General features: G+C 47.6%; 1 protein-coding gene and 1 long non-coding RNA gene across 3 annotated transcripts in view; one reads left to right on the forward strand and one right to left on the reverse strand.

Annotated features, from left to right (window-relative positions):
- Positions 1-10,696, forward strand: LOC136018513 (mitochondrial carnitine/acylcarnitine carrier protein). Its single transcript, XM_065687768.1, has 9 exons — positions 1-449; positions 1,375-1,467; positions 3,413-3,540; positions 5,696-5,786; positions 6,499-6,616; positions 7,727-7,799; positions 8,362-8,471; positions 8,913-9,037; positions 9,550-10,696. Exons 1-9 carry the CDS (start codon positions 345-347, stop codon positions 9,610-9,612), a joined length of 906 nt encoding a protein of 301 aa, XP_065543840.1. The 5' UTR covers positions 1-344; the 3' UTR covers positions 9,613-10,696.
- Positions 9,925-16,314, reverse strand: part of LOC136018514 (uncharacterized) — a 19,870-nt gene continuing 13,480 nt past the window's right edge. Inside the window, exons 3-4 of one of the 2 annotated variants that reach the window (XR_010614461.1) lie at positions 14,126-14,184; positions 9,925-13,287 (exon numbers count right to left, since the gene is read on the reverse strand). This is a non-coding gene — a long non-coding RNA (uncharacterized LOC136018514). The remainder of the gene's footprint in view (positions 13,288-14,125; positions 14,185-16,314) is intronic. The other variant, XR_010614463.1, reaches the window with a different exon arrangement.

Genomic DNA, 16,314 nt, shown 5'->3' on the forward strand with positions numbered 1-16,314 from the left:
ACTTCCGCCAGGCGGGGCCCCAGCCCGGAGCACAAAGCGGCCGCGGAGGGAGGGTGAGGTGGCGGGGGTCGGGTTGGCTGCGTGCGGCCGCCCCGGGCAGCTCCTGGGTGCTGTCATGGAGCCGCTGTGGGCCCGGCCGGGCCTCAGCCGGTAGCAGCGCTCGATGGAGGGAGGTCCCGCAGCTGCTACCGCGCTCCCGACCTGCCCCGCGCTCACCGCCCCCAGCATCCCGGCGTGCCGCGCGGCCCGGCACTGGGGTAAAGGTCGCGAGGCGGACGGGGCGGCAGTGGGTCGGCGGAGACGCAGCGCCCTGGCCCCGGTCTTCACCCGCCGCCACCGCCGCCATGGCGGAGCAGCCGCAGCCCATCAGCCCCGTGAAGAACTTCTTCGCTGGCGGCTTCGGGGGGGTCTGCTTGGTGTTCGTGGGGCATCCGCTGGACACCATCAAGGTGAGGCAGTGGGCGCTGACGGGGCCTGGTGCCGGGCGGTGCGGTTCAGTCTGTGGTAGCCGGCGAGGACTACGGCTCTCTGCGGGCGCTGCGCGGGGAAAAGCCCGGCTGCCTGCGGGCTGTGGTGGGAGGACCACACATCCCGGTGTGCCCCGCGCGGAGGGAGGCTGGACGGCCGTAGGGTCCCGGTGTACCTCGAGGGGCCGGCCCTATGGAGGGGCGCCCTCTGTGGTGCGGAGGCCGCCGGGTCCCGTTGGCGGCTGGTTTCTACTAAACGTTAAAATAAGGGCGTCGGTGTTTTTGGCGTTGGAAGGAGTCGGGAGGTTAAGCTGATCCCGTCAGCACCGGGCTGCGGCGGGGACTCGGCCCTTTGAGACAGACAGGAGTCGGAAGCGACCCATGGGACACACAGGATGGAGGCACAGGGCAGGCACATGGAGACAAATGGGGTGTAGGAGGGTGCACTCACACACACCCCCACCAAATGTGTGAGGAAGTGGAGCAGTGACACGACATTAGCTTTCAGGTATTGAGGTGGGGTTGTTATCCTGATGTCATCCCAGTAATTAATTCATTGAATATGTTAATAATGAAATACATTGAAACTTAATCTCATCTCTTCTGCAAAGGGTGAAAGTGGTGTCAATCTCTAACAGCATTATAAAGTCCGGTCACAAAGCTTATTCTGTAACAGTCATATCATCATATCATAGAATGGTTTTGGCTGGAAGAGACCTTAAAGCTCATCCAGTTCCAGCCCCCTGCCTCACGCAGGGACACCTTCCACTAGATCAGGTTGCTCCAAGCCCCATCCAACCTGGCCTTGAGCACTTCCAGGGATATATTTCATATAGAGGTATTCTCAGAATTAAAATTTAGATACTATTATTTAACAAAATATTGTTTTCATATCTCATCTCACAAGGTCAGACTGCAAACCCAGCCGAAGCCACCTCCTGGTCAGCCTTCGCTCTATTCTGGGACCTTTGACTGCTTCAGAAAGACTCTGGTTGGAGAGGTACAGTGTTAGCACATCATCTGCAGCGCCTGCCAAAAACATCAGTTGGTTCTCTGTGTGGCAGGAATGGAATCATGTGGGAATGTTGCCGTCCTGGAGACAACACCATTCTAGGGTTACCAGTTGGAGTGGTTTTAATCCAAGTTTATAGGTGGATTACGAAACTTGTGGAATACTTGGCATCTACATTACTTCCAGGTGTATGTCTCTATTTTGTTAGACACAAAATAGCATGCTATTAATGTCTGAAGTTACAGGCCTGAGTGAATGTTGGCAGTTGTTTGCCAGCTTTGTTGTTGTAGTCAGTGGAATTTTGCTGCCTTTGGTATTTGGAGTTTTCTTTGGAAATGCTGATATAGGCAGGATGTCAACTTTGATACAAGTAGTATTTTTACTTTCTTCTATAATGTGTTATGCCATCTACAAGAAGGCAGAGGAGCATTAATAGGTGGTTTTATTTCTTTTTCTATTTTTTTTTTTTATGAAGGAGGGACAGTTATAGCAGTTTTGTTCAGTTTTCAGAAAGTGGACAGTGGTTTTCACTCCTGAATCAGCCCTGTCATGTGATTGAACCCTAGTCTGTTTTGGTTTTAGAAAGACAGGCAGCCTTGGTTTAAAGTCTTGTGACATAGAATCTATTTTTCTGCTTCACAAGTTTTCCCAGCAGCTATTTACTACTTGGAAACAATGGCTGTAAAGCCCCACAATTGGTTTACTAGTCTGAAGTCTGATTTCTAACCATTGGATCTTGTTGAGTAACTAAGATCTGCTTCATATCCAAAATCTTCTTTCATGATGGTATTAACAGGTTGTTATGCAACCAAAATAAATCTTGCTTCCCTAGTCTCTTCTACAAAGCACTGAAATGCTTTTCTAGCCCTGAATCTCCTGCGTTTTTTAACACCCTTGCTGAAGCACGGATGTTAGAGCTGAACCATAATAATAGCCTTGTGATGTGAAGTTCGAAGGAATGCTGCCTCTCAACTCCTACTCAATATACTCATCAGTTTCTATGAGAAAAACTATTAAACCTCCCTGCCAAGGCCTTTTGTTCCCCTCTGGGGGAAATGGAAACAGGGAACTGCTCATGGGAAGGTTGAGCAGAAGTGTCTGATCTTTCTCAGCCAGATCCAGTTTCATTACAGTCAGTTGTGCCTATAAGAGTACAGACACATACTCAGATACAGTAATTTATTTTGGGAGAGGCAAGAAAGGGGTGGACGGACCAGCAAATATTTAATTTGTACATCTATCCTTTAGCTAGAAAGATAGCTCCTTTCTGTTAGGAAAAAGTCCAGTTCAAAGGCAAGATAGATGAAATAACTGCTGCTGCTGGGGTCTGCATGAGAATTTTTCCATGTGTTAGCCTGCTGGAGGGAAACATCAGGAGTGTAAATTTGTATGCTGAAAAGGTTTTGACTTGGGGAAGGGAGAAGAAACACAATTTGCTCTTGAACTTGTTTCAAATTAAGTTTGTGTGGGGAGTGAAGTTGTTCAGGTTGGTCTCTCTGGCTCTTCCTTTATTTAAAGAGTGAATCCAGCGTTCTCAGGCTCAGCGTCAGGATTTTGCACTACTGCATTTGATGACTTATTAAGAAAGCACGCTTATTAATAAGACTTTCAACATAATCCTTAGGACTATTACTCTGTTGGCTTTTAACTGAATTTCTTCATACTTGAGATATAAGTACAGGATGACCAGTACTGGGACAGAAGGGTATAAGTGGTGCCTGTGTTTCCCAGGAAGGACAACTTTCCTTTGTAACAACCACTGAGGCTCAGCTCATTACAATGTATCATTACAAATGAACAACAGACCCCATTATTCCTGTGATTAATCTGCTTGTATGACTGGCACTGTATTATAGCTGTTCTTTTCTCAGTAAGTTGATGTGTGCAAAGTCTATGCAAAACCAATTAATTCTTGTGATACTGTTTCTTGCAGGGAGTCCGAGGCTTATACAGAGGAATGGCAGCTCCTATTATCGGAGTGACACCCATGTTTGCTGTGTGCTTCTTTGGATTTAGCTTGGGAAAAAGGCTCCAGCAGAGAAAACCTGATGACGTTTTGACGTGAGTTTCTGAGTTAATCAGACAGTTGGGAAAGGCATTCCAGGGCTCTTGCAGGCTGCTGCGTTGTTGCATGTTGAGTGTGATGTAAATTTGTCTCCTTTCCTAGGTTATAAATATAGTTCTAAAAATTAAAACACTCGTGTTTAAATGCTTCTGGAAGCGTGGGACTGATAGCATAGGCTAAAAGCAGACAGCATGTGGGCAGGTGCTGTGCAATTCCCTTTCTACATAAGAAAGAGCCATTAAGAAACAATTCCAGTTTAGATGGGTACAGTATGAGCTTTATAATGATTGCTTGCCAACAGTCTTGCTACTAACAGAAGCTATGGGAGAAATAAATTCATGGCCAAGCGGTCTTGATAGCATTCACAGTACTGGTTCTGTTTCCCCGTTAGCTGTGACTCTTGCTGTGTCTTTACATCAGGGTATAGTAATAGCCACAGAAATGTTTTATCACTAGTTTCTGAAAGGAGGTGTTTATGAGCAGCCCTTCTCTCAGGCATGTTTAAGCTTCTGGAAAAGAGGTAGGAAGCTAAGAAAACATTGTGTGGTTTTCTATACGCTAACTCAGGCATGAGAAAAGTCCCCCACCTGTAAAGCGCTCTGTTAACTAGTTGTGATTTCTAGCTCTACAGGAACAGAGCTGTAGCTTAGCAACATTATATTCTAATATTTGTGCAATATGTAGGAGCTCAGTCAGAAATCAGGAGTCCACCACGTTGAGCCATGCATGGTGAGGTGTGGAGATGTGGTTTCTGTTGAAGCCTTCCCTACATGGGAACTGCCCAGGTGGTGTGAGTGCATGTGGCTTTGCAGCACTAACCCCTGCTGAGACAGAGTGAGCTTCCTCTGCTCAGGTAGCTCAGAGGGAGCAGTACTGAGATGCTGGGGCACTGCTCACCCCCTGTTTTAGTGTCCTCATGCGGGCAAGGCTGAAGGGTAAGACCAGGGGGACAGTACTGAGTGGACAGTACAAGGAAACAAATGGGCTGTGGGCTTATTTTCAGCAGCCTAGTCGCCTCAGTTCCTTGTGTTTTATATGCATCATACCAAAGGGAAGCTTTAAGAAGCAAGCTGGAAAAGAACAGTGTAGGTTTTTGAGTCTTTATGTGGAACTCCTCTCAAGCAGAACAGTGGGAGAGAAAGAACAAATAGATGGTGGAACTGCTGTTTTGCCCAGCTGTGCTGTGGGTGCAGACTTGACACAGTGTAAGACACAGTGTGCTTGGAACATGAGGCTTAAAAAGAAAGCTCAGACTCTTAGCACCATGGTTATAGGTCTAGAGATAGACAGGGTGGCAGTGGTTCCCAATGCAGGGAAGATTTGGAAGGAAGGAGATAGAACAGGCTTGTCAGGTTTTTGCTCCATCTTTTCTAGGCCTGACTAATCCCAAGGTCAGCTAGAAAACTCAAAGCTTAGTTTGAGCAGGAGGTGCATGTGGAGTGGTGAGGGAGGTCTGAATGGTCAGGAAGATTTAATGGGAATTTAAGAGTAAAGAAAGGTGGAAGAATTAGAAAACCTGAATAGAATGCCATCTCTTGGGCAAGTGAAGAGAAGCAGGAGGTGTGGAATTTAGTTAAATTGAGATGTTAGGTCATTTTACTAGAGGAGGTAGCAGGAGGCTGGACTTGAAGAAAAGTTTGAGGCTTCTGTACAGAATTTCTGTCACAGAGACTTTGCCATGTGAAAGCAGATGTGGAATGACTGGGATGACAGCATCATTCTGGCAGAGGCTGGAGTGAGGGGCTGAGAGGTTACAGAAAGGAGGCTCCTGGTTGCACAAGTAGGAATATGCGTGGAAGCTGGGGTCACTGAAAAGTGTGGGAGACTGGAGGAGGAAGAGACTGCTGGGAATAAAAATGAATGGGGAATGCTGTAGTAAAAATATGCAAGTATAAGGAATACTAATACAGCGGATATGAAGAGCTGTTATGGTTGCTGTGGGAACCAGCATGTTGAATCCTAGAGATCTTAAATGTTTAGCTCTAATTATGCATTGATGAGGCACTTCTGCACTGATCAAAAGCAGTGAATGCATTATTAGTTCCACTACTACTGTATTGGAACAGCATAGTCTGGTGATAACAGGTGTCTTTCTGCCCTTCATTTGTTATGTCCTGTGTGTGTCAATGTCTCTTCTGTTTTGTCGGACAGATATCCTCAGCTGTTTGCTGCTGGCATGTTGTCAGGTGTGTTCACAACAGTAATCATGGCTCCAGGAGAGAGAATCAAGTGCCTTTTACAGGTAAGGCATGGGATGCTGGTGATCAAAATTTAATTTTAGGGGTCTTGTCTTTCCATACCAGGAACTTCTTTGGTTAGTGTATTTACTTTGTTCTGTTTTTTGACAGGAGACAACTGTCATTTAATGCAACTGTGTCATGATGAAGCATTATACAAACTCACCATGACAGTATAAGTACACACAGCATTCATTGCTCTAGCAATTTTACAGAGCACAAGCCTTATACTGTCTAGTATTGGCACTGGCAGATGCCTCAGTCTCCTTCAAAGTCTGGAAAAGTCTGGGGTTTTTTTCAGTATGGAAATGTTACCTTGACAGGTTCCCAATACAGAACTAAGGAATGCATTCCAAAGCACATGAAATAGTGACATGATGATATATTGGAAGCTTTTCTACACATATGAATTGAAGGTGACTTTTTGTCAGTGCAAATCTAGAATTACCTAACTGACTTCAGTTGTTTCAGGCTTATGCTATGGAAAAATAAAGGAGAATCTAGTCTCTGCATGCAACAGTAAACAAATCCTCAGCTTGAATGTGAGAGAGCTCTTTGAGGAAGTGACCACAGGTTTCATATGCAGGAGTGCCTGTGGGATGAGTATGTGCTCCTTCCTGTCTGGAAACACACACATGGCTTTCTAACTATTAGCTGAATGATTGTTCACCAGCCAGAAACCTTCACTAGTCAGAAACTATCACTTTAATCCTTCAGATCCAGGCAGCTACAGGTGAAACTAAATACAGTGGCTCTTTGGACTGTGCAAAACAGCTGTACCGTGAGGCTGGGATTCGTGGCGTATACAAGGGGACCGTGCTCACCCTCATGAGAGGTAACTGATAGGGATATCATGATGCTTATTCTGTGTGGGGTGCTTTAAGAGAGGAAGCCTGACATGTTATCGTGGATCTCACCGTCTCTTTAGACAATTGAAGATGCTGTGTCACCCTCCTTTCTTTTTTTGTAGTCTGCAGAGCTACTCCAGTGCCTCAAAGGGACTGAGAAATAAACATGAGATTCTCAGTGAGTGAGGAAGAGATTAGATGACAAGGATCAGAGGGATATAGAAAGTAATCAAGACGCGAGAAGCCAAAAGAAATGACAGACTTCAGGAGAGGAGCAGAGAGAACAAAGAGCAAAGACAAAAGTGGGCTTTGTGTATTCCTTTTTTTTTTTCCTTACTTGGAGAAGGCCTGTGAATCTGTTGCTGTATCATGCTGCTTTTAAAGAGGTGATTGTAGCAGTTCTGCTTTCTACCCAGTGTGGGTTATTTTGGACTGGGATGTCACGACCCCTCTCACAACAACAACAGAAGTAATTGTGCCCGACATTGAATCCTTCATATGTTTCGGTACTTTATTCTTTGAAAGGCATTAGATTGTTCCCTGTACTGGGGCAACATTTCCCAATTTCTGTGCTTTGATATCCCAGTTTAGGAATTTGTTCTATCCTCTGCTTCTCATGGAAGTGTAGCAGGTACCAACGTAACTGGCAACGTAACTCAGGGTGGTTCTCCAGTTCAGGCATGAGCTAAGAGTGGGCTGTGGGAGTACCTTAAAAAAAACCCCCCCAAAATAGAATTATTAAAACAAATAATGTGCGAAGCTCCTAAAGCTCCTGAACTGCTCTGGTCTGCTGTACAGTAATTAAGAAATCTTAGAGCTGTCATATCATTAGCTTAACAGCCAGCAGGCAGGTTACAGTCTGACTTGAAAGGCTGCTTGTAGAAGTGCTTGTGAAAGGGTGCCCAGTTCTTGCCTTTAGCACCTGCTCTTCACTGGAAAGTTCAGGTTCCTCTGTCCAGAGCAACAGAAGACTTGGTTTGCAGAGGAGGTTCAGAAAGGAATCGGGATATGCTCAGTGGTGGTACTGAGCTGGCTTGGGGCTGCTCTGCCTCTAGGCTTCCTTTCGCACTACTCAGTCTTTGCTGTTTACCCACCAGATGTCCCAGCCAGCGGAATGTACTTCATGACGTATGAGTGGCTGAAGAACATTCTGACCCCTGAGGGAAAGAGGTTAGTGAGATCTTGCAGTCATCATTTTCTGGACTTCCCAGGCACTGCTGGCTAATCTCCCCAGATACAAAGAGATTTAGAGCAGTGTCTTCAAAACAAATTAAATAAAATGGTTGCTCATCTTGTGAGTTGAGCTGGTTTGGGCTGAGGTTAACTGACAACCAAAAGTGTATTCTCAGGTTCTCTCGGATTTGAGCCTTGGATTTTATTAGCCAGGTAAGCAATACCTCAGGTATCTTCTTTTTCACCTTTATGTGTGCACAGAGCTGGGGATTTTGGTTGTTGGGTCTTTTGTTTAGTTTTTTTCACAGAGCAGCTGTTGTGTGCTGCTGAATGAACCTGTAGGGTGGAGTCAGTACACTTACCCACAGAGCTCTAATGCTTGGAAATCTTGCTCAGACTCAGTGCTCTGTGTGTGTCTGCAGCATTGTGCTGCCTTCTGGCTCTCAGCTGGGCTGCCTCTTTGTCACCTTAGTGAAAACAGATGAGAATTTGCTTCTTTTTTAACTTTCTCTGCTCTTGTTTTCTTTTTTCCTTTCCTCCCACCCCAATCCCACCACAGTGTGAATGACCTCAGTGCAGCAAGGATCCTCTTTGCTGGGGGCCTGGCTGGGATCTTCAACTGGGCAGTTGCCATCCCACCAGACGTGCTGAAATCCCGTTTCCAGACTGGTGAGTTTTATGTCAGCTTGTCGCAACCACACTCAGTGTGGTGCTTTGGGAATGGGATGGGCAGCAATGGAAGATGCCATCTGAGAACGCATCTGGGAAGGAGCATGTCTTGAGCTTAAGACACGTATGTGAAGAACCCAAGTATGTTCCTAGCTTTTTAGGTGGTTTGCTGGACTTGATGATGTAGATTCTTTGTGGTGATGGTGAACACTTACCTTCTGTTTACTGAGCCTTTAGTAAGATGTCTTTTTTTTTTTTTTTGTTTGCTTGCTTTTGACAGAGTTTTGCTGAGCAGATGTTGTCACAACATAGCTTAAGCAGTGCTTGGATTCTGGTGTCACCTAGATGGCGTAGCAGTATGAACCTGTTGAAAATCCTGGGCTGTTAAATTTACGTTTGTGACTACCATGCAGTTACTAATGTGTTTTGCATCCCTTTCAGCTCCTCCGGGAAAATACCCAAATGGCTTTAGAGATGTGCTGAGAGAACTTATCAGAGAGGAAGGAGTTGCATCTCTGTATAAGGGCTTCACAGCTGTAATGATAAGGGCATTTCCTGCTAATGCGGTGAGTAAATTGTGATCCCAGTTGGGGTTTGGGGATGGCTGCTCACAGGGAATGTTTGCAGTCTGCAGAGGAGAGAACTGGATGATCAGTGTTGGACCATTTCAGTGAGATTCTTGTCTCTGCAGGTGCTTTTAGCTGTTGGTATCGGTTCTAAAAATGTGCCTTAGTCTAGGAGGAACACCAAATAAACCTTTCTTCAAAGCTTTGTGTGAAAGCCTTTTGTTGACTTTCTCTGATAGTCTTTCTCTACTGACCCGATATCCAGTAGAAGACAGAAATCCATGGTTAAATTTAGACCAGCTTCCCCTTCAGTAAATAATGAACTGAACAGAGTTGTGCCTTTTTGTGGAGAGATATAGTAGAAATCTTGCCTCTGGTCCAAGACCTTTTTTTTTTCTTCTCTTCCTCCTCCCCCATGAGCCCCATCAGGTGTGCATAGTGCTGCATTTGAAAAACAGTTTGGATCAGGTTTTTAGAATACTTGCGTGTTCTCTGTGTTCTGTCTTTTCCAGGCATGTTTCCTTGGGTTTGAAGTTGCTATGAAGTTTCTTAACTGGGTTGCACCAGGTCTATGAAGACTAGGAAGTCTGGAAATGAAAGAGGAGAGGGCAAGTCTGCCTCAAAGGAATAAATGAATGATCACTTGAAGTTTCAGGAATGATGACTCGCCTAATACCTTTTTGCCTTCCTCACATCCTTTAGGTGGTGCTATGTGCTGTTCAGAAACGTAAGCCATAGCTCTGTTTCAGAGTTAATGAGGAGTTAGAGGTGATTCACCTGTCTTCTGAGCCAATGTACCACAGCAGTACTGCTGCTAACAGACAGCTATCACTATTACACAGTTACACACGCTACCTTAAGTCCTTCCTCATGGAGGAAGGGGACACTTTTTATAATGAAATTCTTTATTTACTGAAGAAACATGTAGCTGTTAATGCTGAAAAGCTTCCTCAAAACAGTTGTTTGGCAGTGTGTACTTCACTCAGGGTGTATGTTAGCAGCTGCACGCACTGGTGTCTGTAAGCAGTGTCAGAGCATTCTTGTCCCCTGTAGTTTTAGTTGTGGCTATTCCTATGTTTTCATCTTATATGCATGTAATGAAGCGAGGCCAGAACTATGTTTCAGGGGGTAGGAGGAGTTGCAGATGCTGCATCAGATCTTGCACGCTGATCTTTTCTGTGGAACTAGTAAGGAAAATGAATTATGCTTAACATTTGTACTAAGCTTTACTGAGGCAGCCAGAGGGGAAACGTATTTGATTAACCTGAACTTTTCTCATAAATCCCCTTCTGTCCCACTGAAGATATCCAAATGTGACTTCAAAAGTGCAGCACGGTTCATAGCAACCCGTGGTATATTTGATTCATTGGATGCTGCGTCCTGGGATTCAATCCCTGACACTGACCTGAGAAAATTTAACAGCACTTCTGAGAGCTCCATTGCTCTGACACCAGGGGGAGTACAGGAAGGGGACCCTGGCTCTGCCTCTTGTCTAACTTTATTCTTGCTCCTGTTCCTTGTTTCTCTTAATATCATTAAACATAATCACATTTTCACTGAGAAATGACTAATGTTGAGAAGCAAAAAGGAATTCTAATTTCTCTTGGTTTTCATGCAGTGTTATGAAACTTAATAAAGCTAACTATTGCTTGGCTGGAACGTGTGCTGCTGTTCATTCACTTCTTGCATGGTTAGTTTTGCAAGTGTTTTCCAGTTCTTAACTCCAAGATGTGATTGCGAAGTATGTTGTGTTGTGCTGCCTGTAGCTGTTAACCGCTTGCCTCCGAGTTGTTGGATTTCTGACATGAGCTGTGGAAATGAATGTTCTGCTCTTCACATGTTTGTCATGCAAGTCCTGTTAGGAGCTGTGTTGCAGATGTTATTTTAGTGTTAAAAAGTCACATCTTGCCTGTGGGAAGTGGTTTATGTTTTTCCAGGGAGAAGTCTGGACCACAGATACAGGGGGGCTGTACATGAAAGCATCTGTCTTGATGGGCCACAGGAAAGGATGCCGAGAGTTTGTCCTTGGTCTGGTGCAGTCTGTAGGCCTGTACCATAAGGACAGTCTGCACCTTTGGCTTTCCACAGGCAGGGTCAGCCTTGAGAGCTTTCCTCCCACCCAGTGCTGCTGCAGAAACCTTGAATCCCACTTTCCTTCCCAGTTCTTTGGAAGGACCAGATGGGAACTTGCCTTCCCCGGAGTCTGTCTTGTGTTTTACAGAGTGGGGTAGCTCCTATTGTGGGAGAATCCTAGTCACTTGGAGCTGCTTTCCCATTCTTGCTGAATTAATACTGGTTCAGAGAACTGGTGCATAAAGGACACTAACCTCTCAAATGGTTTTAAACACAATTCTAGGTTTACTGTGGCTAAATCCAAACCAGTTTCAAGAGGACCAGGTCCTCCATAAACCAGCATTTATGCCTCTGTGCTGCCTCACCCCCAGACGCTCTCCTGTACTCTGGTTCCCTAGCTGTTCTGGACACCTTTCTGACTCCTGTGCTGAGTCTATGATGACTAGAAGCAGCTTTCAGCTTTAAGAAGTGGTCTAAGGATGGATTTTCCCCCTCCCCTTATGTCTTACCCACGTGCTCCAGAAATGCTGACGTTTACTGGGAGGGATGTGCATTTGTCTTAAAATTCCAGACACTGATGCGTAAGCTGCCCATTGCAGCTGCCCTGCCAAACGCATCCTGTTGAGCTCCTCCTCATCTTCCAGGAAGCAGGGAAAAAGAGCATCACCATCCTGGCTGGTCTGGGCTGGTTATGAAGCAGTTGCCCAGCAGATGGCTGTCTGGGGCCGTCAGCAGGATGCAACAAACCCGCAAGGTCAGAGTCCTGGAAGCCAGCATTGCTGCTGCAGGACACTGCATCCGCTTGTGGCAGCCGCACCGGCCCGGGTTGAACTGCACGAATTCCACATCTGGGTCAGGACGTGCAGGCAGCTGGAAAGGAAGAGCCCCCCACCCATCCTGCTGTGACCGCCAGGCTTGGTGCTGAGCTGTGTGCTGTAGTTTGTATTCCCTCCCATCCCGGTCCTGCTAGGCTGAAGAGCTGCAGGCTATGAAAATCATTCTTGGACACAGAATGTGGAACTAGTAACATCTTGAACTCACTTGCTGGGATGAAGGGCACAGCTCCTCCATTCAGGCACTGAGGAGCCTCCGCAGTCTGTGTGCTGGCCTCTTGCTTGGTGCCTCAGGTCTTACCTTGGTGCTGTCACCAGCCCAGGCTTGCCCATCTCTGTGCCCTTCAGCAGGGCTTGCTCTGAGAGACTGAAATACTCTCTACACTCTAATAGATCGGTTGTTACTAGTAACCATAAACTGTCTCCCTTCTGCCAAGCTATCCCTTTCAATACTTCTTTTATAAAGCATTTCAGATCCTTTTCCCAATTTCAATTATCCAAAACTCCCCACTGTGAAGTTTTTGCAGACTTTCACATTTTGTGTGACAAACCTCTGCCTGTTTAAACATGCTCAATTTCATTTGGTGCTTTAGGTAAGTAAAACATGGGAGAAAGCAATTGGGAACGAGGGGCTGCTTTCCAACAGCAGTGGTGGGAGGAGAGGAGCCTTGGGAAGGCCGATCAGACACATCTGCTGCCTCAGAACCTGAAACCAAGGCGCCCTGGAGATGTTTTAAAAGCTCCTGTGCCCGTTAACACTCTCCCATGGATAATATGCCAAATCCTTGCCCCAGGGTGCGTGTGGCCTCAGGATGAGAGATGGGTTTGACCACAGGTACAGTTTCCTGCACACTGAGGACTCTCCGGCTTTCAGAAGCTCAGATTTGAATTCAAATGTTATTTTCTAATTGCCTGGCTTCTTGTGGGAATTCAGATAATGTATATTCAGGTCAATGCTGCTCAGTAGAGGCTGGTAAGCTGGGTTTCCATACCAGCAAAGAATACCAATGACATTTCTCTTTATGCTCCTTGCGTACGTCTTTGCTGTATCAGAATCCACAAGCTTCTTGTGCTGCACATCCTGGCCCATCCTGCCTTGATGCAAATGAATTTTTTCCAGTGGTGATTCAAGGTGCCTGGGAGTATTCCAGAAGTAATCCATGACACACAAGTCTTCCATGCTTGCATTGCTCAGCCTCTTTCAGTCCTCTTCATCGATTAGTCCAGGGGGATGTCATGGGAGGCAGCACTGAAAGCCAAGACGAACAACCTCCACCGCTCTGTCCTTATTCAACCAGCCACTCATCTCACCACTGATGACCTTCCCTCTGGTCTCAGGGGCCACTGTAGAAGAAATGTCTCAGTAAAGCAAGTAGCTGGCATTTCAGAGCTGCCCTTGAGCAAGTGATCCTTCACCATGGCCAGAACAGTCCATCCAACGGTCTGCAGACCCTAGGCAGGAATGCACCTCACATGTGCAGCGAGGGATGGCTCTCCTCATAGAATCATAGAATGGTTTGGGTTGGAAAGAACCTTAAGATCATCCAGTTCCAACCTCCTGCCATGGGCAGGGGTGCCTCACACTAGACCATGTCACCCAAGGCTCCATCCAACCTGGCCTTAAACACCACCAGGAATGGAGCATCTTGCATCGTGACATCTTGCTTCCAGCCACAAGGTGTGACTGTGCTGCTTGTTTGTACAAGTCATGGACAAAGCTGCCTGTGGGGTCAATGGCTTGAAGCCACGCTCGCTGCAGAACAGCACTGGTGCCATCGGTGTGCTCTGCACTGAACGGCTTCAATAGCACTGCCCAACTGTTCCCATTGGAAAACCATCGCAGCTGCCTCTGCAGCTCCTTGCTGGGGACTTTTGCTGGGGACCCAGAGGAGGGCAGGGAGAAGCCTGCCTTGCACGGGGCTTCCCAGGGAAGAGGGCTGTAGGGATTGCTGGGACTCCTGCCCCTTCCCCGCTCTCCGGGATGCATGTTGGGTGATGCAAATGCTCATTTATAGTGTGGGTTCAGCGCCTGCTCAGATGTGGCTCTGTTTTACTCCATATTTTGTCTTTCTGCCCAGAAGACCCCGCCCTAGAAAGCTGCCCAGTGAAGGAAATGGGCTGCCCGGTGCTGGATGCTTGAAATGGAAAACTATTTCTAATTTAGGGAGATTTGTGTACAAACCTGAGGACATTTTCCATTGCCTCACTGTCTTGGAATAGTTCTGTGAGTGTATCTCCAACCTAGTAAAAATGTAAACCAAAAAGCAGAGATTGGACAGGATTTTTGCTAACACATCTCTGAATTCAGACACTTTAAGCTCAGATGGTTCAGCCTGAGCAGTTTACAACGCATAGGTTCTCCCCAGGCCTATCAGAAGCCTGGCTATAAAGATCAGTATCACAGTTGCAACGAATATGTAGATAGGCTTCACTTCCCTTTGCAGGTGACAGTTTGAGTGTGGATTTGCTGAAGTACACGACACTGTTGCTACCCCTCGGCATTCTGAGTGGAAGCCTGGGACATCTATCCATGTGTCGTGGTTTAAACCGATCCACACAGCTCGGTCACTCACTCCCCCCTTTCCCCCTCTTTCTTTCCTTACCTCCCCCCTCCCTGCTCCCGGAGGGATGGGGAGGAGAATCGAGAGAATGTAACTCCCATGGGTTGAGATAAGAACAGCCCAGTAACTAAGGTATAACACAAATCACTGCTGCTGCCACCAGTGATAATAATGTAAGAGAAAATAACAAGGGAAGAGAATACGATACCACCACTGAATGAGTTTGACCTCCCCAAAGAGAGCCCCTGCCCTTCCGGATAACTCCCAGTTACCTCCCTGGGCATGACGTGCTGTGGTATGGAATACCTCTTTGGTCAGTTTGGGTCAGGTGTCCTGTCTCTGCTTCCTCCCAGTCTCCCCTCATCCCTGGCAGAGCATGAAACTCACAAAGTCCTTGGTCACAGTAAACATTACTGAGCAGCAACTGAAACCATCGGTGTTATCAGCGCTGATCCCAGGCTGAAAGTCAAAACCACAGCACTGCACCAGCTGCTAAGAAGGAGAAAAATGACTGCTGCTGCTGAATGCAGGACACCATGGAAAGAGCTGGCTTCCCTTCTCTGTGAGAAACCTGAGCTTGGGATTCCCGGCCTGACAGAGAGGAGATTTAGGTCAGATCAAGAAATTCTTCACCGCCCAGAGAAGCTGTGGCTGCCCCATCCCTGGCAGCGTTCAAGGCTGGGCTGGATGGGGTTTGGAGCAACCTGGTCTAGTGGGAGGTGTCCCTGCCCTGGCAGGGGGTTGGAACTGGATGAGCTTTAAGGTTCCTTTGAACCCAAACCATTCTGTGATCATCTGCTGCTGCTGCTGCTCTCAGTCTGAGAGCACATGAACTCTGGATACCAAAGCAAATTCTGAGCTGCTTGGTTTTGGATTCCCCAGGGCTGAAAGCATACCCCAGCAGCAGCATTTCTCCTTGGTACTATTTCCTATTTCCTAGTAGTTATTCACTGCTGGCAGCCGCTTGCTCCTTCTTCTCTCTCCACTCATACCATCAAAAAATTCTGAACTGTGATTTCCCCTTGAATATTTGTCCTGGTGGACCAAAAGCAAGGGAATAAACTCCCTGTCCTTCCCCATCTTTAATCCCCATGCAGACTGCAGCAGAACCTTTTCAAAGGGGTAAAATCACAGCGATTCCTGCTCGGGCTCAGCCAATGTGATTCAGAAAAGCTCCCGACCGCCCACATGGGCAAACCCTAAAAAACCACTTCCCTCGGAAACACAGTCCCTGAGCTCACCCCCTCCCAGCTCTCCGCTCGCCCTTGACTCCCCATCAACCACTGCCACGCAATTACCTGCTTCGTTTAGTGCCTCCCGGCCGGAGCCAAGGCTCAGGAGCGGGCGGAGGCCGCCCGGAGATCACTCGGCGGAGGGAGCTCGCTGCTCTCTGCGCCCGGCCGCCCGTTCCCCGGCGGAGGCAGCCGTGCCCAGCCGCAAGGCGCTGGGGTCGCTGCTGCAGCGCGGCCGAGCCGCCTCCAGCAGCACGGGCGGACCCGGGGAAAGGGCTTGAAGCTGCGCTGGGAGGGAGGCTGGGGCAGGGGCTCCTCCCTGGTAGTGCCCTGGGAAGCCGGGATCTGCTGGTGCCGGCATGGGGAAGGTGTGCGGATGGGGAGCCCCGGTAGTGCTCCAGTCTCCGCCCTTGCCCGCCGCCCCAGCGGCCCCGCACAGGGGAAGCGGGGCTGTCCCCGGTCCCCTCTGCCTCCATTCTGGATCAAGACGGCAAAGTTCAGCTTCTCCTGGGCTGGGAGGTGCCTGGAGGTGGTTCTGCTTCTGCCGGGGGTGGCAAGGACGAGGCACGGTGGTGACG

This window comes from Lathamus discolor, chromosome 7 (assembly GCF_037157495.1).
Source record: "Lathamus discolor isolate bLatDis1 chromosome 7, bLatDis1.hap1, whole genome shotgun sequence".
Lineage (NCBI taxonomy): Eukaryota > Metazoa > Chordata > Aves > Psittaciformes > Psittacidae > Lathamus > Lathamus discolor.